Source organism: Megascapheus bottae, chromosome 2, assembly GCF_031878675.1.
Source record: "Megascapheus bottae isolate mThoBot1 chromosome 2, mThoBot2.hap1, whole genome shotgun sequence".
Classification (NCBI taxonomy): domain Eukaryota; kingdom Metazoa; phylum Chordata; class Mammalia; order Rodentia; family Geomyidae; genus Megascapheus; species Megascapheus bottae.
In genome coordinates this window covers 85,505,918-85,533,450 of record NC_143510.1, presented here as the reverse complement: position 1 = coordinate 85,533,450, position 27,533 = coordinate 85,505,918, and the positions used below count along the sequence as shown (strand labels likewise).

Genomic DNA, 27,533 nt, shown 5'->3' with positions numbered 1-27,533 from the left:
CCATTCACGTGGCTGAGGGCCATGTGGGAGTTATAAGATATATCGAGCCTAGAGCCAGTCCTTGAGGCTGGGGGAGGGGCCAGGGAATAGAGGGCTCTTTTTCCTAATTAGCTGTTTTCATACAGGGAGCACATGACCCAGACACAGCCACCAACTGGGTCTTTGACATATACAGGGAGAAAGGGGGAGCTGGGCTTTTGTCGGCTGCAAATTCTTTCAACTTGTCTGTCACCCCAAGCTGCAAAACCCAACAATGAATCAGATGAGCTGGGCCAGTTCAGATCGTTTGCCAAACAGACTTGGAGACAGGTATTATTTCAACTCACTCAAGGTTGAAAACTATCATAAGACTGAAATCAAATTGATATCTCTCCGTTTCTTGCTTGTTTTCATTTCTTGCCATTTGCCTGAGTTGGCAGTATATTCTAAAACAGTGTGTATTTCCAAAAGAGATAAGCCCATTTTGCGGAACCATGTTTCTCAGTCATAAATTCAACTCAGGCAAAAACTCACTGTTCTATCTAAACTTTCTTTTTTCTTTTGCCTGTTAGTTCCAGAAAGACAAATTGCCCTGGGTAATTATGAAGGAAAGCGCTTTCCCTGTCAATGGAAGGTTGTAGAATGCTTCGTTTATGTGAGCATAATGAAGAATAAGGTTTTGATAAAGCAAAGTATACATGTTCACTTGCTGGGGCAAGTATATGTGTGTTCATATCTTTGATTTTGAATCAATTCCCAACCATTCATTTAAGTGAAAGCAGTCATGTAGGAAAGATCTTTCCAGAATAAGAGGTAACATGTGCTAAAGCTAACTGCGTTGAACTGGAAATCATCAAAATGCCATCCATGGCGGCTCTGGCCAGGTAGCAGTCACGGGAACATGGCCACACTCAGCTCAAAGGGAATTCCTCTCTGTATCCAGGGCACAGGAAGGTTCTGAGAACTCTCAGGGCTGAGATTAAAGAAATTCACAACAAAACACTTCCCTGAGTGAGTAAACACAGGCTTTCATGGATGGGGAAATTTAGAAAACCTAAGGCTTTTGTGTTTCACACTTCATTGTATGGTAGAACTGGGGGAAGGGTGACAACACCATTAAAGAAAAACCTATATGGAAAAGTGTCAGATTAAACCTAGGGCAAAAACCTATAGCTGATTGGATTAATTGGAGATAATGAGAAACAAAACCACTTGCAAAGTAAAATAGAGAATTGAAACAATTAGCCAGAAAATTTACCAAGGCCCTTTGCTGAAATGCCTCCAACGTGGAAGCCAAGTGCGGGGAGTTTCAAGTGGACAGTAAATGCCTTCGAGGCTCCACACCTCACTTTGCTGAGGGTGACCTAGATTCAACACCCACAATTCCTTCTCTGCTGAAATACAGAGAACCATGTCCACAGGAGCACAGCATTCTCTCAGGTTAGTGGTTGCATTTCTGCTTACAGAGACAGAACCACTCAGTTGACATTTTCAGCCCTGTTATATTAGAAAGACGAAATGTGAGGACTTAAGAGTAAAACAATCTCAGGGATCAGTCAGACAATGGGGGAAATGCCTGTAACAGAACAAATAAACAAAACCCCTTTTCCAAAGCTGGGCACCGGCGGCCCATGTCTGTCATCCTAGCTACTCATGAGCTGAGATCTGAGGATCATGGTTCTACTAAGCCAGAATGGACAGGGAAGTCGGTGAGACTCTTATCTCCAATTAATCACAGAATAAGTCAGAAGTGGAGCTGTAGTAGAACGCTAGCCTTGAATTAAAGAAGCTCAGGGACAGTACCGAGGCCCTGAATTCCAACTCCAGGACTGGCAACAAACAAACAACCCTCTTCTAGAGAGATCAGGCTAGAGTACAGTTATTTTGTTGTTGTTTTAGAAAAGGCAAGTGTCAGTTGTAGTAAATGAACAACAAAACCCACAAAGGAGGGCTGTTTGGTCCAAACTCAGTACCATTTTCCCATGCTCAGTCTGGAGACATCCACAACAAGGGAATTCTGCAAAATGGCCCTGTTGAAGCAAACTTCTGAGTACATCTAGCGACAGGGGTACATGGCTGCTGCTACTGACTCCTTTTAAAATTCAGGTCACCTTTCTGAGTGTGGCGCTATCATTTTTAGGCAGGAATACTTCAGCACCTCACCTTTAGTGTGCAAGTCCTAACAGTATCCCCCAGAACAGGTGCGGTCACACTGGTGTCCCATGGCCTCATAGACAGCAAGTGAGACTGGGGATGACACCATGGGGCCCCCACAGAACAGGCATATGCGTGTGGGGAGGACAGGAGGGGCCTTACCAAAGCTGGGGGCACTATGCAAGGTCATGTCTCGAATCACCCTTGTACCAAAACAGGACCACATCAAGAGGAACTGCTGGGCTACTTTCTTCAAGGACCCTTGTCTCTTGGCAGCTACCTACAAAAAAGTGAATGATTTTTTTTTTCAAGTAGTAGTTGACTTGATTTTCCATTTATTAATGTCTCTGAAAAATAATAGGAAAAAAATCTGGTGTTCTGGTATTGGTAGCTCCTGCCTGTCATCCTAGCTACTCAGGAAGCTGAGACCTTAGGATGCAGGTTCAAAGCCAGCCTGGGAGACCTTCATTGCCAGTGAATCACCAGAAAACTGGAAATTGAGCTGTAGCTCAAAGTAGTAGCATGCTAGCATTGAGTGAAAGAGCTCAGGGACAGTGGCCAAGCCTGGTTCAAAAGCCCCATGACCAACTAACTACCCAACTATCTAAATATTAGCAATCATATTCTAAAAGAAATGCTGCTCTATGTCCTGGCCCACCATGATCTCCCAGGGATGGAGCCAGGCTCACCCTCAGATCCCTGGTCTGCTAAAGAATCCCAGGCAGCTCACTGTGGGGGCTCTGTGGGAGGGGCTGCAGGACCCTAGACGGCCCCCTCTGATCCCACTCACCCACCTTCACAACGCATCGGTCTACCATGGCATCTAACCACTCGATGTAGGACTCGATGGGTGACTGTTCCCCCAAGAGGTGGTCAAACTCTTGATACACTGTAAGGAAAGCACAAGTAAATGAGTCACAAGAGCAGGGACTTGAACTCAGATCTCTGGATGCTGCTTTAGGATTCTTTCTCTCTCTTCATAATGCTGGCTGGGTCTGCCCTATTATGCTTTGTTTAATGACAGTAGTGATGACAGTGGTGCAATATAAACCCCAACCGATGATGGGGCTGAGTGCTTGCCAAGTGCCCGATACTCTTCTAAATACCCTGAGTCGCCCTCCAGGGGCAGGAGCGTCACAAGGGTACAGCGGGGCCATGACCACTATTTGATCCCAGCACCTAGAACAGTAGTTGGTACAGAGCAAGTGCTCAGATGTTTGTTGAAGGAAATGAAGTACTATTATTACTCACATCTTACAAATAGATGGAAGAACTAGTAGGTGAGTAACGTTCCAACTTTCTCCGCTGTGAAGCTAGATTCAAGCCTTAGCCTTGCTTGCGTCCCTTCCTAACTACTTCATTTTTCCTGGAGGTACTGTACTGTGCATAAGCACTGCACATAAGCACCAAATCCCTCTGTATTCTTCCCACTTCAAGAGATAGAAACCACGGTCACAGTGCACTGGAGTCAAGGGGCTCAGAACAAGGTGTGCTGGATACCCTAGCTCCATGGGCTCCCCAAGAGTCCCCTAAGGACCCATTCGGAGAGCATGCCTCAGTACCAAAGTACATTGTTGAAATTTAAGGTACGGCAGGCATTCCAAATTGGGGGTGCATCACAGACGGAATGGGACAGGATGAACAGGACAGGGTTAGGGGGGATGGGATGGTGACTTCACAGCTCGGTCAGCTGTAGTAAGGCAGAAGAAAAGAACTCCCCCCAGGACACCATTCTGCCCCAAATAGAAGAGAACTTTAAGAGAGCATCTAGAAAGTTCTTTCATGGAGAGAAAGAAGCAGCCATGGCCTAGGTGGTGCTGCAGCCCAGGCCTCTTCAACTAGCTTGGTTGATTGTATTCTTCCCTTTGTCTTCATCACCCTTTCCTTCCCTAGGAGAGGTGTTGATGGAAGGGGGACTGAGCTGAAAGCTACTGGGCAGAGCTAAGGGGTTGGATGTCTTTCTATTCCTCTCCTTGTTCCTGGATGCCTATTCCATGCCTGGTCCATTGGCGGTAGCCACGTGCTGCTAGGGTGCTCTGGGCCTTCCTAACCGGAAACAGGCAAGGCAGAGCTCATCAGAAATTGTGGTCCCTGGGAAGATCCCGGAAGCTCTGCAACTTGCCTACATTTTATTCCTTTTGGCCTCTGCTACTCTGCCAACTTAGAAGCAACCCTAAGTGACTAAGGGTGAAGGCTAAGACCAGGCCTAGGTTCAAGGCCCACCTCTGCTACTAGGTAGCCATTTTGAACCTTTGTAAAGCTCTTGGAGGGATTAATACGTCTCAGGAGGTAACAGGAAAAGGGAGCTCATGGGCTCCATGTGTGGAGTAGATGAGATCACCCTTATGGCGGGTTTACAGAAGCCGGCAGAGGAGACAGGTGACAAACTGCCATGATTACTTCAATGATTTTTCTCTAACCTTCCTCATAGGGCAAAAGTGGGCTGTGTGCTGCAGTGAGAGGAGGAAGGATAATCCTGAGTTCTTAGTTTAGCCAGGAAAACAGCTTTGCCCTGATGGAGAGAGAGTCAAACATTTCAGATGCTCCATTGGCCTTTGAAGAGCAGGAACCATTCAGGGAAATCATTTGTTGCCATCAATGGGGGTACCAGCTCTAGGCTGCTATCCATTCTCATTCTTTGTGTACCACTGTGGCAGAGATGTCTGGAAGCAGGGTCACAAGTAGGGTCCTTTCCATGACATTGCATACTGCCCAAATGTGCCAGGCACTTGGATAATGTGTTCTCTCGGTCAATCAACCCCCCTGCCTGGATCTGCTCACTTAACAGGAATAACCAAGAAAGGCAGGATCCAGGGAGAAAGAGAAAGAGTGGAAATACCACTTAAATATGTACCAAGATCTGTTGGTGTTTTCCCTTCTTTGGAAAACAAAAAATGGAAGGATCCTGGCGGGAACTCACACTGGATGATGAGCTTTCGGTGCTCGTCTCGAGAGTCCTCCATGGTATAGAGGGTCTGCTTGGTGATGCTACTCAGGTCCACGTTCCGCCAGTCCTCCAGCATTTGGAACGTGATGTCTGCACTGTGGATCACGGTGCGAGATGCCTGTCACCCGGACAATCCACTCGTTAGTACATGGGATGTTAGGTCAAGACCCCGCCCTGCTGTTTCCCTCTGTGCCTTTTTGATGGCTCTGCTCGTGGTGTTCTGTAAACGACTTGGAAATTCAAGAAAACTCAATCTCAGGAAAAAGTAAGGGATGGTATCGGAGCTCAAGGCGATCCAGGCACCATGGATCGCTCCTCACAGTCCTTGCTCTTTGACTACCAACATGGCCTAGGCCAGATTAAATGCTGTTGTTCTCAGCCCATCCTGTCACACCGAGGACAATGAGATGAAGCCCAAAGATCTGCCAGCTTTCTAGGTAAACTTGTGGGATGAGGCTGTGTTATTATACCTGCTGGTATAATAACGTGTATCTCTGGTGTCTGAGAAGCAACAGGGCCGGATTGAAACCTGCAAATTCTCGGGCCTATTGAGAGATTTAGCCTCAGAAATTTCATACAAATGCATTCTCATTAGCATAATGAGATATTGGGGTTGGTGTTGATAGTGGGGCCTTGTACTCTCAATTTGACTTATTTATTTTTTGCTAAGGGCTAGTGCTTTACAACTTGAGCCAAATCTCACTTTCAGCTTTTTGCTGGTTAGTTGAATATAAGACTCTCTCTCTTGGATTTGTCAGCTTGGGTTGATCCTCAGATCTCAGCCTTCTGAGTAGCTAGGATTATTGGTGGGATCCACTAGTGGCCTGACCATGTCAAACGTTTTAGTCTTTAGTTTTCTGTTTTTGTTCTTATGTAACTTGAGATGTCAAAACAAATATGAATAATTGAGATGAAGGGAAAAAATCTATACAAGACCCAGTAGCATGTTTGTGTGTGTGTGTGTGTGTGTGTGTGTGTGTGTGTGTAAGAGAGAGAGTGAGAGACAGACAGACACAGAGAAAGAGAGAGACATTTTACCTTTTAAAGCTGTGACTTTCCACAGCAAACCCTGATTAGTAGACTTAAATTTTAAAGTAGAATAATCCTTGGAACAACATTGCCAAGTTGGAACAATACCAATGAAAACAAATAAAAACACATCCAGGATTGTTCCCTTGACTTGGCACATTTTCAAAAATGTGTTAACCTAAAGTTAAAAAGGTAAAATACACGAGGACATTCAAAGTGTCCTAATGCTTATGAACTTCCAGACAAAGGTAAATACTGACAACCTGCTGATACACCTAGACTCTCCAAGCACAAGGAAAATCCTACTTCAATAATTACAGAGCTCTTTGAAGGTCAGAGGCCCAGAATATATGAATACAGTCTCTAATGATAATGAAAACAACAATGCACAGGTTAAGTGTTCTGAGTGCAAGCGTACCTAATTCACACCCTGGCTTTGCTGTCTAGCTGATGGATCTGCTGTGTGTGTGTGTGTGTGTGTGTGTGTGTGCATGCGCAAGTGCACGCATGCACACTCACATGTACATGTATCTGTGCAAGCATTCCCATGCTTATGCTTGCACTTTACATGGTTATGGCACAAGGGTGGGTACTTTTCCCTAAATGTATGTTACAGGGGTTAAAGTTTTTCCAAAACCATCTGAACCCCAGAGGGAGACACCCCAATCAGGTGTAGGTCCCCTGCTGTGACCTCCATCTCCCTCTTTTATGATGGAGGATGGGGAGGAGAACCATAGGGCCAAAGTATGGTTGTTTCCTGTTATGCTAATGATCACTTCCTGATGGTGTCGCAGCTGGCCGGAATCTGGAAAGATGTCTTTTGGAAATCTGGAAAGATTTCTCTGTACCATAGGCAGGGAAGGAACTGGGAGATGTGCGTGGAGGTATCTTTTTATGTTTTGGAGAGTCCTCTCAGACACCCCTCCCTCTCACTTGAACTTTGAATAACTAGCATCAACCAAGAACCAAACGGCACCTTACCAGAGATCTTGCAATCCTGCCCACAGAAGCCCACAGTGATTGAGATGGGCCAACCATAAAAGGGGGGGAGGGACAGAGGGAGAAATGAAGGGAGAGAGAGCGGGCAAGCTGGTGGACAAGAGGGCAGTACCCACTGAGAGAAACTCAGCTGGACAGCTCACTACCTGCCTAGGCACACATCACTCTAGGGCAATCTGCCAATTTGAGTACTTGGCTGTCATCCTAGTTTCAACTGCTAGTGACCATACAAAAACACATTATTTTGAACAGATGCGAATGAAAAAGGATTGTACAAGTCTAAAGGGCAGACTTGGTGTATGGTCACTACTTAGCTACTGTGCCTAGCTTCTAAAAATAATTTTGATCTGGAAAAACCTCTACAAAATTTGGTAAATATTGATTATATTATTTATGTTTATTATAATACATTGTTTGTATTCAATTTATTAGAAAGATTATCTATTAGCAGGGCACAGTGGCAAACACCTGTAATCCTAGCTACTGGCTGAGATCTAAGAATCATGGTTCAAAGCCAGCCCAGGCACAAACATTTGTGAGACTTTTATCTCCAATTAACCACTAGAAAACTGGAAGTAATGCTGTGGCTCAAGGGGTAGGTCGGTAGCCTTGAGCTGAAGAGCTCAGGGAGAGTGCCCAGGCCTAGAGTTCAAGCCCCATGACCACAAAAGAAAAAAAGGCAATATTATCTATTTTTGCTGTTCCTGGGTCTTGAACTCAGGCCCTGGGTTCTCTTTGTCCCTGAGCCTCTCTATGCGCAAGCCTCTCTGTGCTCAAGCACAGTGCTACTTCAGCTTTTTCTGAGGAGTTTGTTGGAGATAAGTCTCACAGACTTAGATCTCAGTCGCCTGAGTAGCTAGGATTACAGGTGTGAGCCACTGGTGCCCAGCTTAACATATGTTTTCTATTGGTTGGTTGGCTTTCAGCTCTTTCAGATGACACAACAAGCAAAATCATCTTGTTTCCCTTTGTTGACTCAATAGCTCAAGCCTGGATCATTTTACTAGCCAGGCCACACTGGCATTCTTGCTCACTATAGCTGGAGTTGGGTGGATGGAACTAGTGCTATCTAGTGAGTAGAGGCCAGGGGTGCTGCACAAACAGTTGTACCACAAGGAACTATGCATCTTCAAAAATGTCAATAGTGGTTGAAGACTACAGTTTATTACAGAAATGCACAATCCTGTAAGCTTAGACCATATCTAAAAGATTTATGCTTGCTGGGAGTTTGGCCTAGTGGTAGAGTGCTTGCCTAGCATGCACGAAGACCCAAGTTTGATTCCTCGGTACCACAGACGTAGAAAAAAGCCAGAAGTGGTGCTGAGGCTCAGGTGGTAGAGGAGTGCCCTTGAGAAAGTCCAAGGACAGTGCTTAAGCCCTGAGCTCAAGCCCAGGACTAGAAAAAAAAAAAAAAGAAGAAAAGGTTTATGGACAACTGATTTTATAAACAATGTGGATCATACTTCTAATTCTAGGCACTTGGGAGGTTGGGAATGAGAGGATCTAGGCTTGAGGCCAGATTGGGCAGAAAAGCTCACAAGATGTGATGACACCTGTCATCTCGTTACTTAGGAGGCGGAGAACAAGAGGATTGAAGTTCTAGGCCAATCCAGGTAGAAAAGTCCATGAAACCTCCCCTTCATGGAGGAAAGCTGGACAAGGGGGAATGAATGCCTGGATTCTCAGCAACTGCAGGAAGCTTAATGTAGGAAGATCATGGCTCAGGTGTGCCCTGTGGGAAATAAGACCCTATCCTAAAAATAACCTGGGAAAAACAGGACTGGAGGTATGGCTCGATGGTGTTGTGTCAGCCTCGCAACAGTACGGTCCTGAGCTTTCAACCTAGTACAATAAAATATTAACTGTTACTGTGTAGGTAAGCCTAATGGCTCATGTTTATAAACCTAGCGGCACTGAAATCAGGGGGAACTCTAGGTTTGAGAGCAACCCAGGCAAAAAAATTTTCCAAACTCTCGTATCAACCAACCAAGGCTAGGTATGATGGGACAATCCTGTCATCCCAGCTGCAGGGGAAGTATGATAAATAGCAGGACACAATTCAGGCCAAGTTGGGCATAAATAGGAGACTCTAATGCAGAGGCCCTGGGGCTATGGCTCAGGTGGTTGAGTACCTACCTAGCATGTGTTAAACATGGAATTCAAACTCCAGTACTGAGAAAAGACTGCAGATATATGCTAAAAACTATTTAGCTTCAATGTCCTGATTATATAAACTAAACTTAACAGAGATGGTGCTTCTGAAAGCATCAGACGGGTATTACAGGAAGGCTCTAAGGCCCCACTACGTTGCAATCGTGTGTGATAGAGGGAAGGTACCTGGCAGAGATGATTTAGCGAGGTTTGCCGTCTCAGAATTTGGGAAAACCTTCTGGACACTGCAAAAGAAGCAAAGAAGTCGTTTGAAATATTTGTGTGTTTTATGATCTTACCTTGGATTTCCCAGGGAGTAGATTGCAACTTCAAACAGTAGCTTCCCTACTTTGCCTGACTTGGTCTCTTCTCACCTACCCCTAGTATAAGCTCCCTCCCTCCCCGCAATAAAACTCCTGCATTTGATTCCTTGCTCTCCTATTTGGGTTGGGGGACTGATTTCAATGTCACACACTCACCACATTGGCAGGTGTGAGAAAGGGAACTGATGTTAATCAACTGTGAGTAAAAGCGATTATTTACATGTCTTTCATTTCACTAATTGCAAGCTCAATCTCTTTCCCCATCAATAATTGCAGCAGCCAGATGAAAGCTTTGAAGAAGCCCCTTTAAGAAAGTTGTGTGTTTAGTAGGATCCTTGACGAGTTCCAGTGGAGCCCAGGCTGCACCTCAAATGTAACTTTGGGTTTATTATTTGTCATTTCTACCAAATGATCTTTGTGGCCGATTTGTGGGTTTTGATAATTGCTACCTTAAGAAAGGGGCTAATTTCCTAGATGAATATAATATGCTGGTCATTTGAAACAAAGTGACCTTGTATCTGTGAATTTTAGAGTAGATAAGACAGGTGAGGGCTCTCAAGGTCTTGATTCTTCCTGAGTCTCAAGAGCTTGAAGGGATGTCCATCCTCTCTCTTTCCCTTTCCCTCTCCCTTTCCCTCTCCCTCTCCCCCTTCCCCCCTCTCTCCCCCCCTCCCCAAATTTGTAGGATCCCTGGGAAGAGGAAGGAAGGGCCATGGAACAGCCTCACTGCTGACTTTGAATTGGTTTGTTTGCTTGGTGTAATTAAACCAGGCATGGAGCATTCTTTTCATTCATTTTTGAACTGCTCACAAAAAAAATACTCTGAAATTTCCCTAGGATTATTCTAATCTGTACTCAGGGCTGGCCTGGTTTGAAATATAGGATGTGGGGAAGAGGAATGAGGATGGGGAGGACAGGAGGAGGTGGGGGTGGGGGGGCAGGGGTGGTGGAACAGATGAACTTCTTATTTTCCAGGCTGATCAATCGTTAATCCATCTCCTTAATTACTTTTTCTCTAACTTTGTGGTGTGGAATTTAGTGTGGGAGAAAAGAAAAGAACTGAGAGCCGTGAAATAAAGCAGGCTTTATCAGTAGGTGATGGGCACTGCGGGGCGGCCTCAAAGAGAGTCTGAAAGTGTTCCCTGGCCTGCAGAGAGAGGGTAATTTGATCGCCCTTATTTTCTTTTTGCCACTTATTTTGGGCAAGAATAGCAAGCTGTATTCAAATAGGGCTTTAAGAAACACACACACAATACATACACACACACATATATATATATAATACACACACATATATATGTAAATTTTGTTTTTACTTTAAAAATCATTCCCCTTTTACTTAATGGCAACAAGGCTTCACAGGTGCAGACATCACAGCCAACTTCCTCAGACTCGCTAACTCAGAAGTAAGGGGAGGGCTCAGCCCAGAAAAAACCCCAGCTCCCCACCCATCCCCCACCCCTGAGAAGAAATATTAATTTGGCTTGCTAATTAGACAAGAGAATATGTGAATCCTTTAAGCTGGTCTCTGCAAACAGCCATCACCATTTGGTGCTCGGAGGAGGTAGGAGGAAATCTAAAGAGATTTGAGGTCACCGAGACATGAGTTTGGTTATCAGCTTGGGGTAAGTGTGTGACTTGGGGGAAATTTCCAGCTTGGGTGTGATCTGGGGGAAATTTCTTCGCCTCTCGGAGCAGAAATTTTTGGCATGGAGAAAGCCAGGAAGTAAATCTGATGTCTAACTAACTCTTAACTCTCTTAAGTATGAATTCCTCTTCAAGTGTGCCACCATAATAAACATTCCATAAGGATTAGACAAGTTTATGCCTATCAAGTACTAAACACAATACTTGGGTCTTTGTAGACCAACAGGACGTAGCAGCCACTGGCATTTTGTTAACAAGCAATGTAAAATACTTGGCCATGCATGCTGCTCTCTCCTCTATTCTGCTCCCAAATTTAGTACTTACATTCAAATTTGATGTTTCGTAAATTTTCAGGGAGGTCGTGGAGGGCCACTTTCAGCCACTCATCCAGCTGTTTGGCAAACTTTCGAATCACCTGAGTTAAGCTGAAAAGAGACAAGGGGCATTTTAGGTACCTTCTCTGGGTGCTTGGTCCTTCCAAAAGACCTCTAGTGGGTTTTATTTCCTTAGTTGTGACTGAGCTGTTACTAGTTTGTGCCCCATAGCAGAGCAGCCCAGGCCTCATGGAGGACTGGAAGCCTAGCGTACAGTTGTGTGTGGGAGAATCCACTGTCAGGTAAACCGTCATCTGGAAGTGTTTCTACAGGTAAACTGTTCTCCTTCCTGTTTTGTTTTTTAGTGTTGATATATATATATATGCATATATATATAATTGTACTGTTATTAAGGGATTGCCCTTTCATCAATTAGGTAATGAGTACATTTTTCTTTGGACAATGTCACTTCTTCCTTTGACTTCCCCCAGTTTCCCTGTCTTGTCCCCACCTACAAGTTACATAGGTTATTTTCCTTCATGGTTTTGAAGAATCTTGTGGGACACATGAACGTGGGAGGTAGGAAGCGAGAGCAAATATTTAAATTGGCAAGCATCCCCTTGAAACCATAGTGGATTTGGAGAGTAGTGGAGGGGGTAGAGGTGAGAAGCACTAGTTAGGTTGCTCGTGAGATGGGGAATTCAGATATAAAAGGCTATGGCCCTCATCCTTCCTTGGCTTCCTTTGGCACCTGTTGCCGTCAGTCTTCTGTTCTTGGAGTCACATAGCTTGCCACCCTGTTTCTGCCCATTATGTTTTCCAGTTCCTCACATCTAGTCTTGGGCTTCTTCTCACAAGGCTTGTTCCTCTACTAGTCAGAAATTTCCCCATTCCCTCAGCTTTAGTCACCACCTGCATTCACCTTAACACCTCAGGCGCACTGTGTATGTGACAGCTCCTTCAAAGGCAGGCCAGATTCAACATGTCCAAAGTGAACCCTTGCTTTCCCCTCTGGCCTGCTTCTTTATGTGTGTGTGCCCTCTTTCCATGACAAACTCTACCAGGCGTGAAGGCTTGCTTTTAAGCTTGGGTATCATCAAGTTTCAAATATAACCCCAGATAAGATAATAAAACAAAGCTCTAAATACTCATGACCTGCTCTCAACAAGTAGCAATATTTTTCCAGTTTACTTGCTTACTTACTTAGCTAAATGTATTACATGCCACATTTTTCTTTGCTGGAGGCCATCAGCAAGCCCACTGTGTTAGCCAGTCACAGGACCTTAGTGTGTCCTAACTTAAGATATAAGGATGTCTGCTGTATACATGTGCCCAGGTGTACATGAACTCTAAATCCTCAATTAGAATGGATGGTGATTCTGTGGCAATATCTAAAATTCAGTCTATGTACAAATTGCTCTCTTTCTGCCAGTGGTATAGTAAAAATACAAATAAGGGGTATAGTAAAAAAAAAAGACATATTGTGTGAGAGAAAGCACATTGTCTTGTTCAATTGCTCAGTCTTCTCACACTCCAACAGGAATAGCTTGTTATTGGTTCCTGGAGTTCTCTGTACTCTGGTTGGTTGCTCCTTTTCTTGTAGTATGCTTACTTTATGTGGGGGCCACACACAGGTTAAGGGCACTCCCTTCTAAACCTTCCTTCCTCCTCCATGGGAAGTCAAGGCACCCTGACCTCTGCCTCTCCTGCATCTTCACTGAACAGTCCGGGTCCCCACGTGACCATCACGGTGATGTTGTCACAACAGCTCCAATGTGATAATAGCATTACTTGTTAATAAGCTCCAATCACTAAACACTTCACTTGTAACTTCTTTAATTTTCACTTTACTGTGTGAAGTAGGTGCCATCCCAAGTCCCAGGAAAGTGGTTAAGAAGCCCCAACTGTAGTGGTTACACAGGGGAGGTGAAAGATGAGGCAAGAAAAGCAAGGTGAGGCAGGGAGTCCACAAGCTTCCAACTTAAACACGAGGACCTCAGGAGAATGTGAATCTGGCAAAACACTGAAGGTAAATAGAACAACCACAAAGCCCAAATCTAATGACCTCTTGAGCAGAGTTACCCAGCAACTCTCACCCAAAGCTAGCGGAATGCATATATCCATTTGCTTCAGTGTCTGTTGTTTTAAACGATTCTGTAGTCAATCAGATTCATAAGGTACACAAGATCAAGGCAAACAAAACAAGACAAATAAACAAAAAATCAATGCTCAAGAAACAAAGCCATCAGCATTACCAAACTATTAAGGAATGAATCAGTGAACCAGAAAATAGTTCAACAATTACCCAACCTAAATTCATTGACAAAAATAGAATCTTCAAGTGATGGGACAACAGCAAATGCTTTAACATATTTGTTATTGTACTACCAGAAGAAGAAAAGAGAAAAAAAATGAGTATGTCTGGGAAATTTCCAAATATATTAAGATATATTAAAGCAAAGATCCAAGAAACCCACAAAATTCTAATCAGAACTCAAAATAAAACCAAATTCTTAGATATATACATATATGTATATATACCATATGTATGCATATATATCACTCTGAATCTATATCTATCTCAGCCAAAAATAAATTTTTTAGAGCAATCAAGAACAAAAAGCTCATTTCACACATAAAAGATATATGAACAAATGTGCTGGGCAAAAGTGGTAGAGTAAAATCTTTAAAATGTTGACAATAAGACACACAGTCTCAAAAACTTGTGAATTCACAGTATTAAGCCCAGTGAACATACCTTTGAAAAATAAAAGAGAAATGAAATGATTAAGAGAACAATATAAATTCACTACCACCAGAATTGCAATACTTGAAATGTTAGTGAAAATTCTGTAAGCAGAGGATTATGCTGTCACAAGATAATAATTTACTTAAAGAAGACCTGGCACAATGACTCATGCCTGAATCCCAAGCTAAACAAGAGGCAGGGGGTTTAGAGGATTGAGCTTTAAGGCCAGCCTGTATAAAAAATTCACAAGAGCCCAGTCCCAATTGATAGCTACCTGTAACCCAGCTATGTCAGAGACACACATGAGAGGACTGTAGTCCTAGACCAGCCCTGGACAAAAAGGCAAGACCCTATCTAAAACAGAGCACTTGCTTGAGCAAGTGTTAGAAATCCCCCCCAAAATAGAGAGAAATAAAGATCAGATATAACTGGAAAGCACATAGATATAAAAGATTAGATTCTATAGCTTTAATCACTCTAAAATGTAACTATTTAACATAATTATCAGAGATAAACATTGTTATAATGTTTTGTAAGTTTACAGCATACATAGGAACAAAATGGCATAATAGCACAAAAGGTTGACAGATGATTGATAGTATCCTGTCCTCATAACATAGACAGTATACTGTCTGTGTGAACAAGTATGTTACTTGAAAAATCTAATTAACCTGCTAAGGGTGTATAAACTATTATTGTATTTTTTAAAAAATACAAGATAATCAAGATGATAAATGTATGGATAAAACAGTTAACTCAAACCAGACACAGGAAGGAGGAAAGACTCAACAAAGCTAATAGAACACCAATGAAGCTAAACAGAAAACAACTAGCAAGATGGAAGATTTAATTCAAACCTATAATTACATTAATTGTAGCGGTCTAGACAAAGCAACTAAAAAGGAAAATTGTCAGACCAGATTTTTCAAGCAAGACTTTAAACTGGGTGCTGGTGGCTTAGAATACTAGCTCCTTCGGAGGCTGAGATCTGAGGATTGAGATTCAAAGCCAGCCTCGGCAGGAAAGTCCACGGGACTCCTAGCTCCAGTTAATTCCCTCCTCAGTCCATCTTACAAACATGCTGAGGATGAAGCTGACACTTACATAATACACAGGGTTAAATGGGGTTTGTTTTAAAAGCAAGGCCCAGAACAGTATATACCCTCCACAGAACATACCAATATACCACCACTGCAATGAGAAAGAGAGCACGGTGTGTTCTATCCCTCGATAACGTGTGCATAGCAGGGAAGGCTGACCCCAAGGAGGGTTCACATTTGATGCTCTGCACAGTGTTGCCTGGGGAACAGGAGAGTTTTCTCTGTGTACCATATTCTACCTCCTGAGTTCAATGTCCCAGATGAAAGATCTGGGCAAGGTACCCTGCGCGATTACAAGGAGAAGTGGGTCGAGGCTTCTCCGCACACAGGCCGAGCTTGCCCACCTGTCAGGTAACGCCTGCAGCACGGTGGGCATGAGCACCCCGGAGATGGCCTTGTAGAGGATGGAGTCGCACACACCAACGATGTTCACCACGGTGGAGGAGCCCAGCACGGGAAGCATGTGGGGTGGCATTCCTTGCCAAAAGTGCAGAAGGAAACTTTGAACCTGTGTGGAGCCACAGAGATGAGTTCAGATCGGGTTCTCCCACCAACCACCAAGGGGGCCCTCTCGAAGCAAGTCCAGCCTCCCCACGTGCAGCAGGCCACCCCTCCTCTCCCCCAGCCTGGGTGCTGCCCCCAGTCATCCTCTGCACATCCTCTGCAGGGCTGTGCCAGACCCACTGCTGGAGACTCTCCTGTCCAGCCTGGCTTCCAACAGCAATCCTCGGGGCTCAGCCTGCTGAGTAGCTGGGATGACAGCTGTGGGCTAGGGGCGATGATTCATGAAGATTTGAGCGCCAGTACTCATGGTTGTGTGGGCCCACTTGGGCTTTACGAGTGTCTGGATCTTCTTCGCGGTGAGGAAGAGAGACGGGAATGGCAGGTAGGACCAAAGGAAGGAACATACGTGCTAGATTTGAAAGTCTCCTGACTCAAATGGTTGTCTTCCGCACTAGGTGAAAATGTACCAACCTCCCTGTAGTCCAAACTTTCCATTTTCCTGAAGATCCTTGGATAGTTGGTCAAGTTGTGGGATGCTAGGTGGGGATGGGGAAGCATGAAGCTCCACGGGTGTGTGAAATGTGTGGGGCTGACTTCTTATTCACAATCCACTAGTGGAGAGCACAAATACCCTGACCATGCACGATATGACCATGACAGACCTCATTGCTGACTCTTGAATGTCTAAAGCAGAGAATCGCTTAGTGTTTCCTGAACCTATATCTGTGTGTGTGTGTGTGTGTGTGAAACTCCTTTACCGAGGTCCTCTCTATGCCAAGCATTCTTCCTAGATTCTCTTTCTATGGGAACTCCTAACAATGCTTCCATTCACTGAGATAGTAAATGAATTGTCCAAAGTCAGACAGTAAGGCAGGGAATCAACAAGATAGAGTCTATGTTGACCTTGATCCTTCTACCGATCAGCCTCGTGCCATTTGTTCTTTTCTTGGTAAGTGGAATTCTACCTTATTGCTAATGCTGTCTCTCCCCAGCTTTTTGCCCCTGACATGGTGGCCTGCAGCAGCCTTCAGGCCCCTCTCAGGAGTAGGATCTTGTTTTGTCTAGGGAGATGAAGCCCCACCCAACTCCACTAGAAATCAGGCTCCCGTGAACAGAGGTCCCTGATGCCAGCCTGTCTACACTCCTGGTGTGAGCACAGGATGCAGATCTGAGGGGTAGGGATGGGGAGAGAAGCATGCCTCTCACATTTTCTAGGGAGTAATGGTAATTGCCAAAATATCGATCAATGGGTGAAGGAAAGCCAGCTCTATCGGCTATGAGACCTAATATACCCTGTTTATTCCATGGTAATGAAAATATTTGCCAACTTTTCAGCCAGATGAGAAAAGCAAAACAAAGCAGCTCTGGACAAAGACTGGTCCCCCAGTCAATCGGGGATGTAATATTCCCAAGCCTCAGTTTCTTCATCTGGAAAATGCGGGTAAAAGAAGTATTTAGGGCACAGGTTTTGGTGAAGATGGTTTACACGTACTTAAAACAAGGCATGGTACATTAGAACACTAACAGAACTTAGCCATGTGTTCATCATCATCAGTACCATCATCATCATCACCACCAATGGATCATGGAGGCACTGTCACTTCTAGGCCTAAGAAGTGAGTTTATACTTCTCTACTTCCCCATGTATTTGGGATGCTTTTGTCTGTTTCCAGGACTCCCTGTGGGAGTCCTGCTCCGTCACTGATGGATCTGGTGGCTGACCATTGGCTTGGCATGGGCCTGGAGATAGCTGCCATCTTGGGGCAAGCTGCTCGCCTTTCACAGGTCCTTCTGTCTCCAGCTCCCAGCTTGCTCCTGGGATTGGCCTCAGAGTTGATGCTGGACCATCCTGACTAGTCTTCCTGCTCTGAGCGAGCATCTCTGCCCACTTGATTCTTACGAGGTGCAAGAATCCAATTTTATCTGCCTTTCTTGGCTCTGCTGGCATATAGCCCTACCCCTTCCTTTTTATATAAGCAGTCAGTTTCTAGCAAAAAGCCTGGAAAAGATCAGCTGCTGTGTAGGATAAAACAAATCTGTGGGAGATGCGTGTCTTTGGCGGTCATCTCTGTGTTGTAAGCTTTTTGGAGCTGCAAAGGGAGACTTGAACAGTTCTGGTTGAGCACAGATTTTATAGAATATTGCCCAGTTTTGGCCTCCCTCCCTTCTCCTTGCCATTTGGGATGCAAAAGTTCTAGCTTCTCTGGGCAAAAGGGAAAAGGAGTAATGCAGAGATCAGAAGCTGAGATATGGAGATCCCGATTGAAAGGGACAGAGGGACGACAGACACCACCTCCGGATGAATGGGAAAGGACCAGCAGGATGAGGCAAGAGCAGAAGTCTGTGACTTGAGGAGTCAGGTGGTGGGTAGTGGCAGTCTTCAATGTGGAAAAAACAGATTTGGGACTGAAAATGAAAAGCTCTAATGTGGCCATGTTAAATTGGTTGAATTTGGGGCTCAGGTCTAAAGATCTGAGAGTTAGTGTCTTTTATAAAACAGGAGATGATTCCAGCCTATTATTAGGATGAAATAAGATAACTTATGTAAAATGCCTGGCATTGTGTAGGCATTTAATAAATGGAAACTTATTATTAGACAGAAGAAAGAGTTCTGATTAGTTCTCACTCCTTGGCAAGCATAATTGGAAAAGAGAAAAAGAAAAAGAAAGAAATCAAAGGCACATGGTAGAAAATGATTATTTAAAACAAGTTTTCTGGTTCAAACTTCTAAACTCTCAGCCCCCTTTCCCTTGGCCCAATAAAGTTAAAGAGATTTCTCTCTAATCAAATTTTCAAATTCGTTTCCATGTCCAAGTTTTTTGCTAATATATTGACAACTTCTGGGAAAATATCTAGCAGCTTCCAGCTGGGTTATCTGCTACATTGTCAGAAAGCTGTCATTAAAATGACTGCCAAAATATGTACCATTTATTATGTTGTAATACATCAGACACTTTACACGTACAATTTTGTGCCTATCCCAGTTTTACTCTGGAGTAGATATAATTAGTATCTTTCTCATGAAAAAAAAATTTAAAGCATAGAGAGAGCAAGTCATAATAGGTAAGTCACACTTACTAGTCACCACTAATAAGTTGTGGGTTTAGGACTAACACACAAAACTATGGGACATTGCAGCTCATTGTACAATGTTGTCTAGAGAAGATTGTACAGAGAGTATCCTACATGGAGATTCATACTCTTTCTACTTGTATAACCATGTTATAAGTCAATGGCATTTCTATACTTGTTCACCCACCCACCAATCCATCTGTTCATCAATCCAACCACTCCTGCACCCAACAACTCCTAATATTGTAATATGGTTTTCCAGAATGTGGTAGTAAACCAGATAGATGTTTCTGCACTGCAGAGCTTATATTGTGGTGGTTGAGACTACAGACAAATAAGATAATTTAGTGTGATACCAACATAAGTTGTAACCCTGACCAACCATGGAGATTTTTAAACAATGAATAAAACTATACAGGATGGATCTATTTGATAATGACTGGTCAGCTGTAAAAGATGTAGGTAAGATATCACCCTTCATTCTTTAGAGGTTGAGTAGAAGGAGCTATGTGTTGAGCAGCCATCTCAAAAATAGCTGCCAAATAGCCATGTCAGGAGTGTGGATTAGACTAGACGTGTCAAAGGATGTAATCCACAATTTTTGATCTAACCCAGCCATCTGACCTAATGTAAATCCCTTGTCTATGTGCCATATCTAATGAGTGACCCTTCATAGTTGATAAAGAGCATTAACCTATCAACCTTTAACCAGTCTCTTCCTTCTAGTAATCCTTTGTGTGAGATAGGTAGGGAGGCTTGATTTTCATTTCTTGGATGAAAAACCAAGGCTTGGAAGACAGAGCCAGATCTTGAACTTGGCACTTTTCCCATGAGACCATTTCACTGGACTCTCACCATGCCTTGTCATCCTCTACCCTGTATGTCTTAGGATTTCCCCAACATTAGGTAATCAGTAAGTATTGAAATTAGTGAATGAAAGTGAAATGAGATTACAAGAGTGGATTTTGAGTTATATAAAGCTACGTATAAAATATAAGGGAAGACTATCACTTGCTTCATTGTTAGTAATTGTGGTAAAGAAGGACAGTTGTCCATCAGAGGTTAAGAGTCCTTCTGTGGCATGACACAATTTACTACAAAGGGCCACACTCCCAACCACTGCAGCATCAAGATGGAATCATAAGACTAGTTCACAAGGGGGACGTACTTTATTTCTGCTACGACAAGATTAAGAATGGGATATCCCTTCCATTTACTCCTTTCCCCTCACCTATCAGTTTAACAGAAGGTCTCTGAGGCTCTAGGGCCTGAAGGAGGGAGCTTGGGTTCCTAAATCCCTCCACCAGTCTTAACCCAAAACCATCCACACTGGATTATGACATGAGGAATAAAGTTCCAATGAGTTGAGACAGAGTGGCCAGTGGAGTGGGATTTGTTACAGTATCATTATTTGCCCTGATCTCAGTGTACTTTAAAATAAAAGACATAAGGAAATCACACTTTAAGTTTTCTTTCTTTCAAAAAACAAAAGCCATCTGGATGCCAGTGGCTCACACAAATGGTGCTGTGGCTCAAGTGGTAGAGTGCTAGCCTCAAGTGAAAAAGGACAGTGCCCAAGCCCTGCATTTTAGCCCCCAAAACAACAACAGACACACACACACACACACACACACACACACACACACACACACACACACACACACACACACTCCCATTGAAATGGACACCTGAGTAAAAGAGAAAGCATAATGCTTTACTATTCTTTTTGGAGTTGTGTCTCCTGCCAGCCAGTGTAGGGATTCAGTATGTGTAGCTATGAGACACGACCAGAGAAAGGCAGAAGTGTTGTGGTAGGAGAGAATTTTGTATCTTCCATCCTTTTCATACCCTGTTTCCTCTCATAATATCTTTCTTTCTCCCAAACCAACACGAGAGGAAACCTCTGGGATCATTTTCACCAATGACTATGACCTTTTATAACTGTCTTCCCTCAAGTCCCATATCCAGTCTCATGGTTTTGCAGTGGTTGCTGCTGCTTTTGCCTGAAAAGTATTATGCCACTGCAAAGCCTCTACTTTATAGGGTAAGGCGTGTTTGCCAGCCTTTTGGAAGGTTCTTTTCAATGGCATTTTAGGCAAGATAATTGGTTATTGAATAGGTGCCTCAAAGATCCCTTTTTCATTTCCTCCTTTCATTTAAAAAAAAACTATAAGCTTTAAAAAATATGTATACTTAGGGCCAGGAGTTTGGCCTAGTGGTAGAGTGCTTGTCTAGCATGCATGAAGACCCAGGTACCCCATACATAGAAAAAAGACAAAAGTGGTGCTGTGCTCAAGTGGTAGAGTGCCAGCCTTGGGGAAAGCCCAAGGTCAGGGCTCAGGCCCTGGGTTCAACCCCCAGGACTGGCAAAAAAAATTAACAAATAAAAATATGTATATTTAAAGAAGGCTAGGATGTGGTAGGATTGGGTGGCAATGTGGATGAGGAAAACAGATCCAAATGAGCCCACGGGGAGAACCTTGGAAAAAGGCTAAGTCACAACTGTGAGAAAGCTTTGTCTTGGCTCTGTAATCATCTAACTGGAAAATGATCTGCCTGGCATGCCAGGAAAGGCAGGATTCAGTTTCCTAGTAAAGTCAAGGAAAGCCTGCCTCCCTGCCAGGCACACACAGGGAGCTCTGTGAAGGAAGGATGAGGATAGAGACTGCCTTATCGGATCCCTGTCAGCATGATGTGAGCCAATGTGCGTCAAGAGCTTCCAGACAGCAGACCCAGCATCTGGCAGGAGCCAGTGTAAAGCAGAATATTTTCATATGGAGTATTCGCAGCTCGTTTGTTGACCTACCTCGTCAAAGTTGGCTCTTATTACAGTGTCCAGTATTCTCTGACAGTGTGTTCTGTACATCATAATGAAGGTAGAAACCTGTGGGTGTGGGAGGAGGATCAACAACAAAGGCAGACATTAATACATACTACAGCTGCCCTGGGAACTCAATGTGTATCTTATTTATTCTCTGTTGGGGTGGCACAATGGGCTGCATCACACCCCCTACTCTTTACTCCACCCTAAGACTGGGGGCTCCAAGGAAAGGAATGTGGCAGGAGTGATGCGGTGTGTCCAGCACCCAGTAGGTTAGCTGGCAATATAGAACTTAGGAGGGCTGAGCAAGCTAAATCCCCCTAACTGGCTAAGATACTAAAAACTTCAAAGTTCAGAGTGTTATTTATAACAAGAAATGCTTCTGCTCGAAAAACCATGGACATCTGGAAGTTCTCTAGATTTCTGTTTAGTACCCCCTAAAAAAAGAAAGGAAGTAAAAGAAGGGAGGGAGAGAGGAAGGAGAGATAGGGAGGAAAATACAGAGAGAGGGAGAGACAGAGAGGGAGTGAAAGGAGTAAGAAAGGAAAGAAGAAAGAAAAAGAACAAAGAATATGAAAAACGATTTCTTGTCCCTCCATTTACCCAGGAATTCTCACCCCACAGTGTAGGAAGTTTGTTGACCCAAAAAGAAAATCTGAAAAAAATTTCTTAGATGTAGACATAGGCTCATTTTCTTCCTGTTAGCGGAAGTCATGGATTTTTAAAACTTCTCCCAAGTTTGTTTATACAAAACTCATCTCTCCAGGTGGCTATAAGCTTCCTGAAAGCAGGAATTATCTGTCATTCTGCAGGTTATTCACACAATAGGCAGTGGAAAGCCCAGATGTGTTAGTGTACTGTGCTGGAGAGTGCTATGTGACTCTAAAGGAAGCTCCCTTGGGTTTGTTTCTCTGCTAACTTGACCCAAATGCCCTGGGATTAAGAAACTACCTGATTTACCCTAGCTATTGAAGTATTGTTCATTGGTGAGACTAATTTCCCCTGTGGCACATGGAAAAAGAAACTTTGTGTGTAAAAAGCAACCCAGAGGGGAGGGTTTTATCCCTTGTGAAATGAGATAGTGCTATAGCCCAGGACAGGTATAAGGCAGGTCAATAGACAGATGACAGCTAGATAGAGAGATAGATGGGATAGAGACAGACAAATTTATATTGTAGAATCATTTTTGATTGACAGAAAAGTTGTACAGATAACCCAAGGGCCCTCCCAAACGCTTCACTCCCAGTCGACCTTATTGCCAACATGTTACTCCAGCACGTGCATATGTTATAACTTGTAAAGTAATAACTGATACAATATTGCTCTCTACATCTTTATACTTTTCAAGTTGCTGTTTTGTAATAAGAAGCATGTGTGTGCATGTGTGCGTTTTTTAATGTGTGTGAGAGGAGAGAAGCAGTGGGGGAGAGAGGGAGGAGGGACAGAGAGGGAAAGGGAGAGAGAGAGGAGAGGGAGGGGAAAGGGAGAAGGAGAGGGAGAAGGAGAGAAAAACTATCCCCTCCCACCCTGGGCAATCAGTTTGGGCATGGTTACCTTCTCCTCAGGAAGACTGGCTGGCAAATTTAGGTCTTTGACATTTGGAAACTCTGGTAGCAACGTTCCAAGCTTGGACCGAGGTGAATATGCCACTGTCTGCTTGTTCACTTCCTTCTTGCCCGTCTCACTCACCCAGGCAGCTCCCTTCTTGGAATACATCACATCATAATATTGGGAGCTTTCCTTCACTGCTATGCCATAGTAATGGTACCTGGGCCACAGAGAAAAGGAGAGAGAGGGGTCCACATGGACCGTTATTCCGTGAGTTTTCTGTGTTTTAAGGTGGTGGTCCCTGAGGAGAAGCTGACACATCTTCCCTGGGGGGGCTAGAAGAGTTAATTCTTCTCTAAGGCTTGATATCTCTCAAGTTTAGAATTAAACCAAAGTTCTAGGTTGCCAACCATCAATCAGGAAAGTAAAAATAACTTAAAATTGCCTCCTACAGAAAACGTTAAGTCAAATACTTTGCAAAGAAGGGATATAAAAGAATTTCCATTTGCACTTGATCTCTGGGTCTCCCAAGCGTGAGCTCAAGGAAACTGCACTCAGTGGATAACCACCGATGAGATGCATTTATGACTGCCAACCGTATCACCAACAAAACCCCATGGCCTATGATCTTCTTAGTCAACAAATGTTCATCTCCTAGAACCATATTACTGAAGGTCAAAGATCGCGGCATTGCTACCTGTAATCCTAGCTACTCAGGAGGCTGAGATCAGAGGAGCATGGTTCAAAGCCAGCTCGGGCATGAAAAGTCTGTGAAACTTTTATCGCCAAAAAACTATCAGAAAGCGGAAAGTGGCATTGTGGTTCAAGTAGTAGTCTTGAGCTGAAGAGCTCAGGGACAACGTCCAGGCCCAGAGTTCAAGCCCCATGACTGACCAAAAAAAAAAAAAAAAAAGGATCACAACATTTTATTAACTCAAAATGGTCTTAATAGTAGCAATGCTTTCATGGGATATCAGCTAAAATCCATTGAGTCCTTGCTATGTGCCGAGAACTATTTTTCGTATGCATTAATTTGTAATAATAATTTAAAAATAATAATCTTAGGAGATGGGGAGTATGGTAGTACTTCTGAAGATGACCAAATGAAGAAGCGCAAAAGCTCAACTGATTTGCTCTAGGTCCTAAAGCAATTTAGTACAATAGCAGTCTTGGCTATAGGTCTGTTCAGCTACAAAGCCACTAACATAGGTCAAAATTACCTATGGACCTTGATAAACATGGATTCCAGGACCCCTCTCAGGAGCTACTGATTCAGAACTTCGGAGAATGGGACCCCATGGCATCAGCATTAAACCACCTCACAGGTAGTTGTGAGGCACATCAATTTGAAATCTGTGATCCAAGAGCTTCATACACATTATCCTATTTAATTTTACCAAGTCCCCATGAAGACAAATCATTATTAACCCCATCTTACAGACAAGAAAACAAGAACCTATAAAATTTAAATAACACACCCAAGATCACCCAGTAAGTACGTATCAGAGGCAGGATTCAAACCTCTAACATGCTTCTTAACCACAAAATCAGTGGTTCTCAACTTTACCAACAATAAGAATCACCTGCAGAACATATTGCACTCTTTGGCCCCCCACCCCAAGATTCCAATTTAGTAGGTCCAGAGTAGATTTTCCCCACCCCATGGCAATACAAATGAAATTAATAGCCCTCTCTTTGATGAACTCTACAGAGTATATTAACGGCTTTCACCACCCACGGAGATAGAGTGATCATTTCAAAATCAGGCAAATGAGGGAAGCATTTCTGAGTCCTGGGAGAGGCTTTCCAATGAAGGGAAAAAGATGGACCCCCATCTCCTTCCCTCTCAGGAATGTGCCCCCTGACTGTGGATACCATTCTGTGAAGTTGCTGCTCAGTGGGCAGCTCGCCTCCACCTGGACGCCTCCTGGGATGAAGAACTCAGGCCCTCCAAAGGCAGTCCAGTTCATCTTTCACCTGATACAGTGATCAGAAAGTTCTTTGTGTTGGGCTATATCTGCCGTCTGGGCCTTCTACTTCCCAACTGTCACATAACTGCCTTTCCATCTGAGCAGTGCTCCTTGGGAGGGGGGAGGGGCTGGTTCCGGTGGCTCTGGAGATGCCATTCCGATGGGGAGACAGTTATGGCACATCTCCTCCCTAGCTTAAGAAAAAAAAAAGGTCCCCTAACTTCTTAAGGTCAAATAAGTCCTAATTTATTCAGACTAGACTTCTTCTGGATTAGCCAGTGAATGTTGCTAAAATGGGCAATTACAGTCAAATTATTGCCCTGGTCCCTTCTGAGTTTTCCTATTTTTGTGCTGCCAGGCTTGTCAACACTCTTTCACTAGCCACCCCTGAACTGTTTTCTGCCAAGGTAAATTTGCTGAAGGAGTTTCTCCTTGAAGGCCAAGTCGCAGGCTGGAGTCTAGATCTCATTGCCTTTTGGTTAGCTGAAGGTGTGAACCACCTCAGAAAGTCCTGGTGGAGAGGATTTGGTACAGCTGATCACACAAGATTTTAAAGAGGGTATTGCCCTGTTTTCCAAGCCATAGCTTAGGAAGAAGAAAAAAAAGAAAAAAAAGTCAACATCAAACTCTCCCACACAAACAAAAGCAATCTTTCTCCAAGTTTATGTAATGAGTTTGTTTTCCTCTCTGCTAGTCCTACCCATTTTTGAGAAAAGTGATAGTAATATATTAGAGACTGATTCTTCAAAGACCAATAAATGGTTCAAAAATTTCTGTTTTCATCCTTTCCATCCAGTCACTCATGTATTCAACCACCATGTGGAATTGCCAGTCTTCTGCTTACAAGCAAACAAGGATGGTAGACTTTATCAAGGTTGAGACCTCCATTTAAATGCAAAAAGATTTTTTTGTGTGTGTTTAAAGATTAATGAAGTTTCTTCTAAAGATTAGTCATGAGAAAATATTATGAATCTATTCCAAAATGTTCTTTGTTCAAAATTTTTTTTTCTGGAAATTCTTTTGGCATTTGCCCCAATAGCTTCACACACGCACACACACACACACACACACACACACACACACACACACACACACTTTTCAGAACTTTACTAAAAAAAAGGTTTTCCCCCTTGTTTTCTTTGTCTAATTTTCTCAAAGCCAAACTCATCTTACAAATGTACCACACAGAATTGTTTGGGGCTGGGTTGTTGCCCAAAGTTACATTATGGGCATGCTATCAGAACACCCATATAGAGATTTATAAGTCTCTTATGGTGGTTTTTAGTTTTCTACATGTTGACCTGTACAACTTGGTCAAAAGGTTTAGAAACCCTGTATAATAAGGCACCCTCTAGTGGAGTCACTGTGTACATTAACATAACAAAACATAGATGTCTTGCAGTAAAAAGAGGCTGTTTAGCTTTATGCTCACAAAATATTCAAAGCTACCGCCCCATTTTCACAAGACACCTATTAATATCCAGCTATGTTTGAAACATCCCTAGAGGCAAGCCCTAGAAATCCATATGGTAATAACACCTACATAAAATAGAAATTCCTTTATCTCTGAGGCACACCAGAGACTGGCGTGCACGTAGCCTTTGCCTCCTCAGGAAGGTCTTTGCAACTCTCTTCTCTTTTTATTTTCTACTACAACCCTTTATTGGAAAACTGATTTTTTTTTTTTTAGTTTTTTACTTGCTAGAATGGTCCCAGTAGTTATAACCTGATATACAGAAAGTAGAAAGCCAACACGGGTTGGTTGGTTGGTTGGTTTGATGGTTGATGAGCTAATAAAGGGGAAGCCCTGTTTACCACAAAAGTGAAGTTGGACTTTGCTGCGCAATTCCTATGCAGGGACCAGTACTGGCCCTCTCACTGCCTGGGTACTTCTGAAGTAGTGTCTGCTCAGCAGCACAGTGCAAGCAACTTGGAGATAGCCCAAGAAGCCACAATGTACTCCTTGAAATGATGCTCGGGTTATTTTTTTTTTTAAAGGAACAAGGAAAAAAAAAAACTCCTTGAAGGCAGGGTGGCCCACAAAATCAGATTTCATTAAGCAGTTGGGCAAAAGGCTACTGGACGTTCTGTTTTGCTCACAAGGGTCCGGAGAAAGAGGACCCAGCTGTCATATAGCTCCTCCACATTCCCTCTAGGCACAAACCTCCCATCAAGCCTGGGACAGAGCTCAAGGTGAATGGCCTGGGATCCGTCTGCCTACAGGCC

At 43.5% G+C, this 27,533-nt stretch overlaps 1 protein-coding gene across 3 annotated transcripts in view; it reads right to left on the bottom strand.

Annotated features, from left to right (window-relative positions):
• Rfx4 (regulatory factor X4) overlaps positions 1-27,533 on the bottom strand; it is a 129,692-nt gene that overhangs the window by 31,372 nt on the left and 70,787 nt on the right. For 2 of the 3 annotated variants that reach the window (XM_090328565.1, XM_090328566.1), the window contains exons 6-13: positions 23,344-23,557; positions 21,775-21,852; positions 15,737-15,900; positions 11,554-11,654; positions 9,446-9,504; positions 5,054-5,198; positions 2,928-3,022; positions 2,296-2,413 (exon numbers count right to left, since the gene is read on the bottom strand). In XM_090328565.1, the coding sequence (XP_090184691.1) occupies positions 2,296-2,413; positions 2,928-3,022; positions 5,054-5,198; positions 9,446-9,504; positions 11,554-11,654; positions 15,737-15,900; positions 21,775-21,852; positions 23,344-23,557 (974 nt within the window). Of the gene's footprint in view, positions 1-2,295; positions 2,414-2,927; positions 3,023-5,053; positions 5,199-9,445; positions 9,505-11,553; positions 11,655-15,736; positions 15,901-21,774; positions 21,853-23,343; positions 23,558-25,212; positions 25,391-27,533 lie in introns of those variants that run through there. The other variant, XM_090328567.1, reaches the window with a different exon arrangement.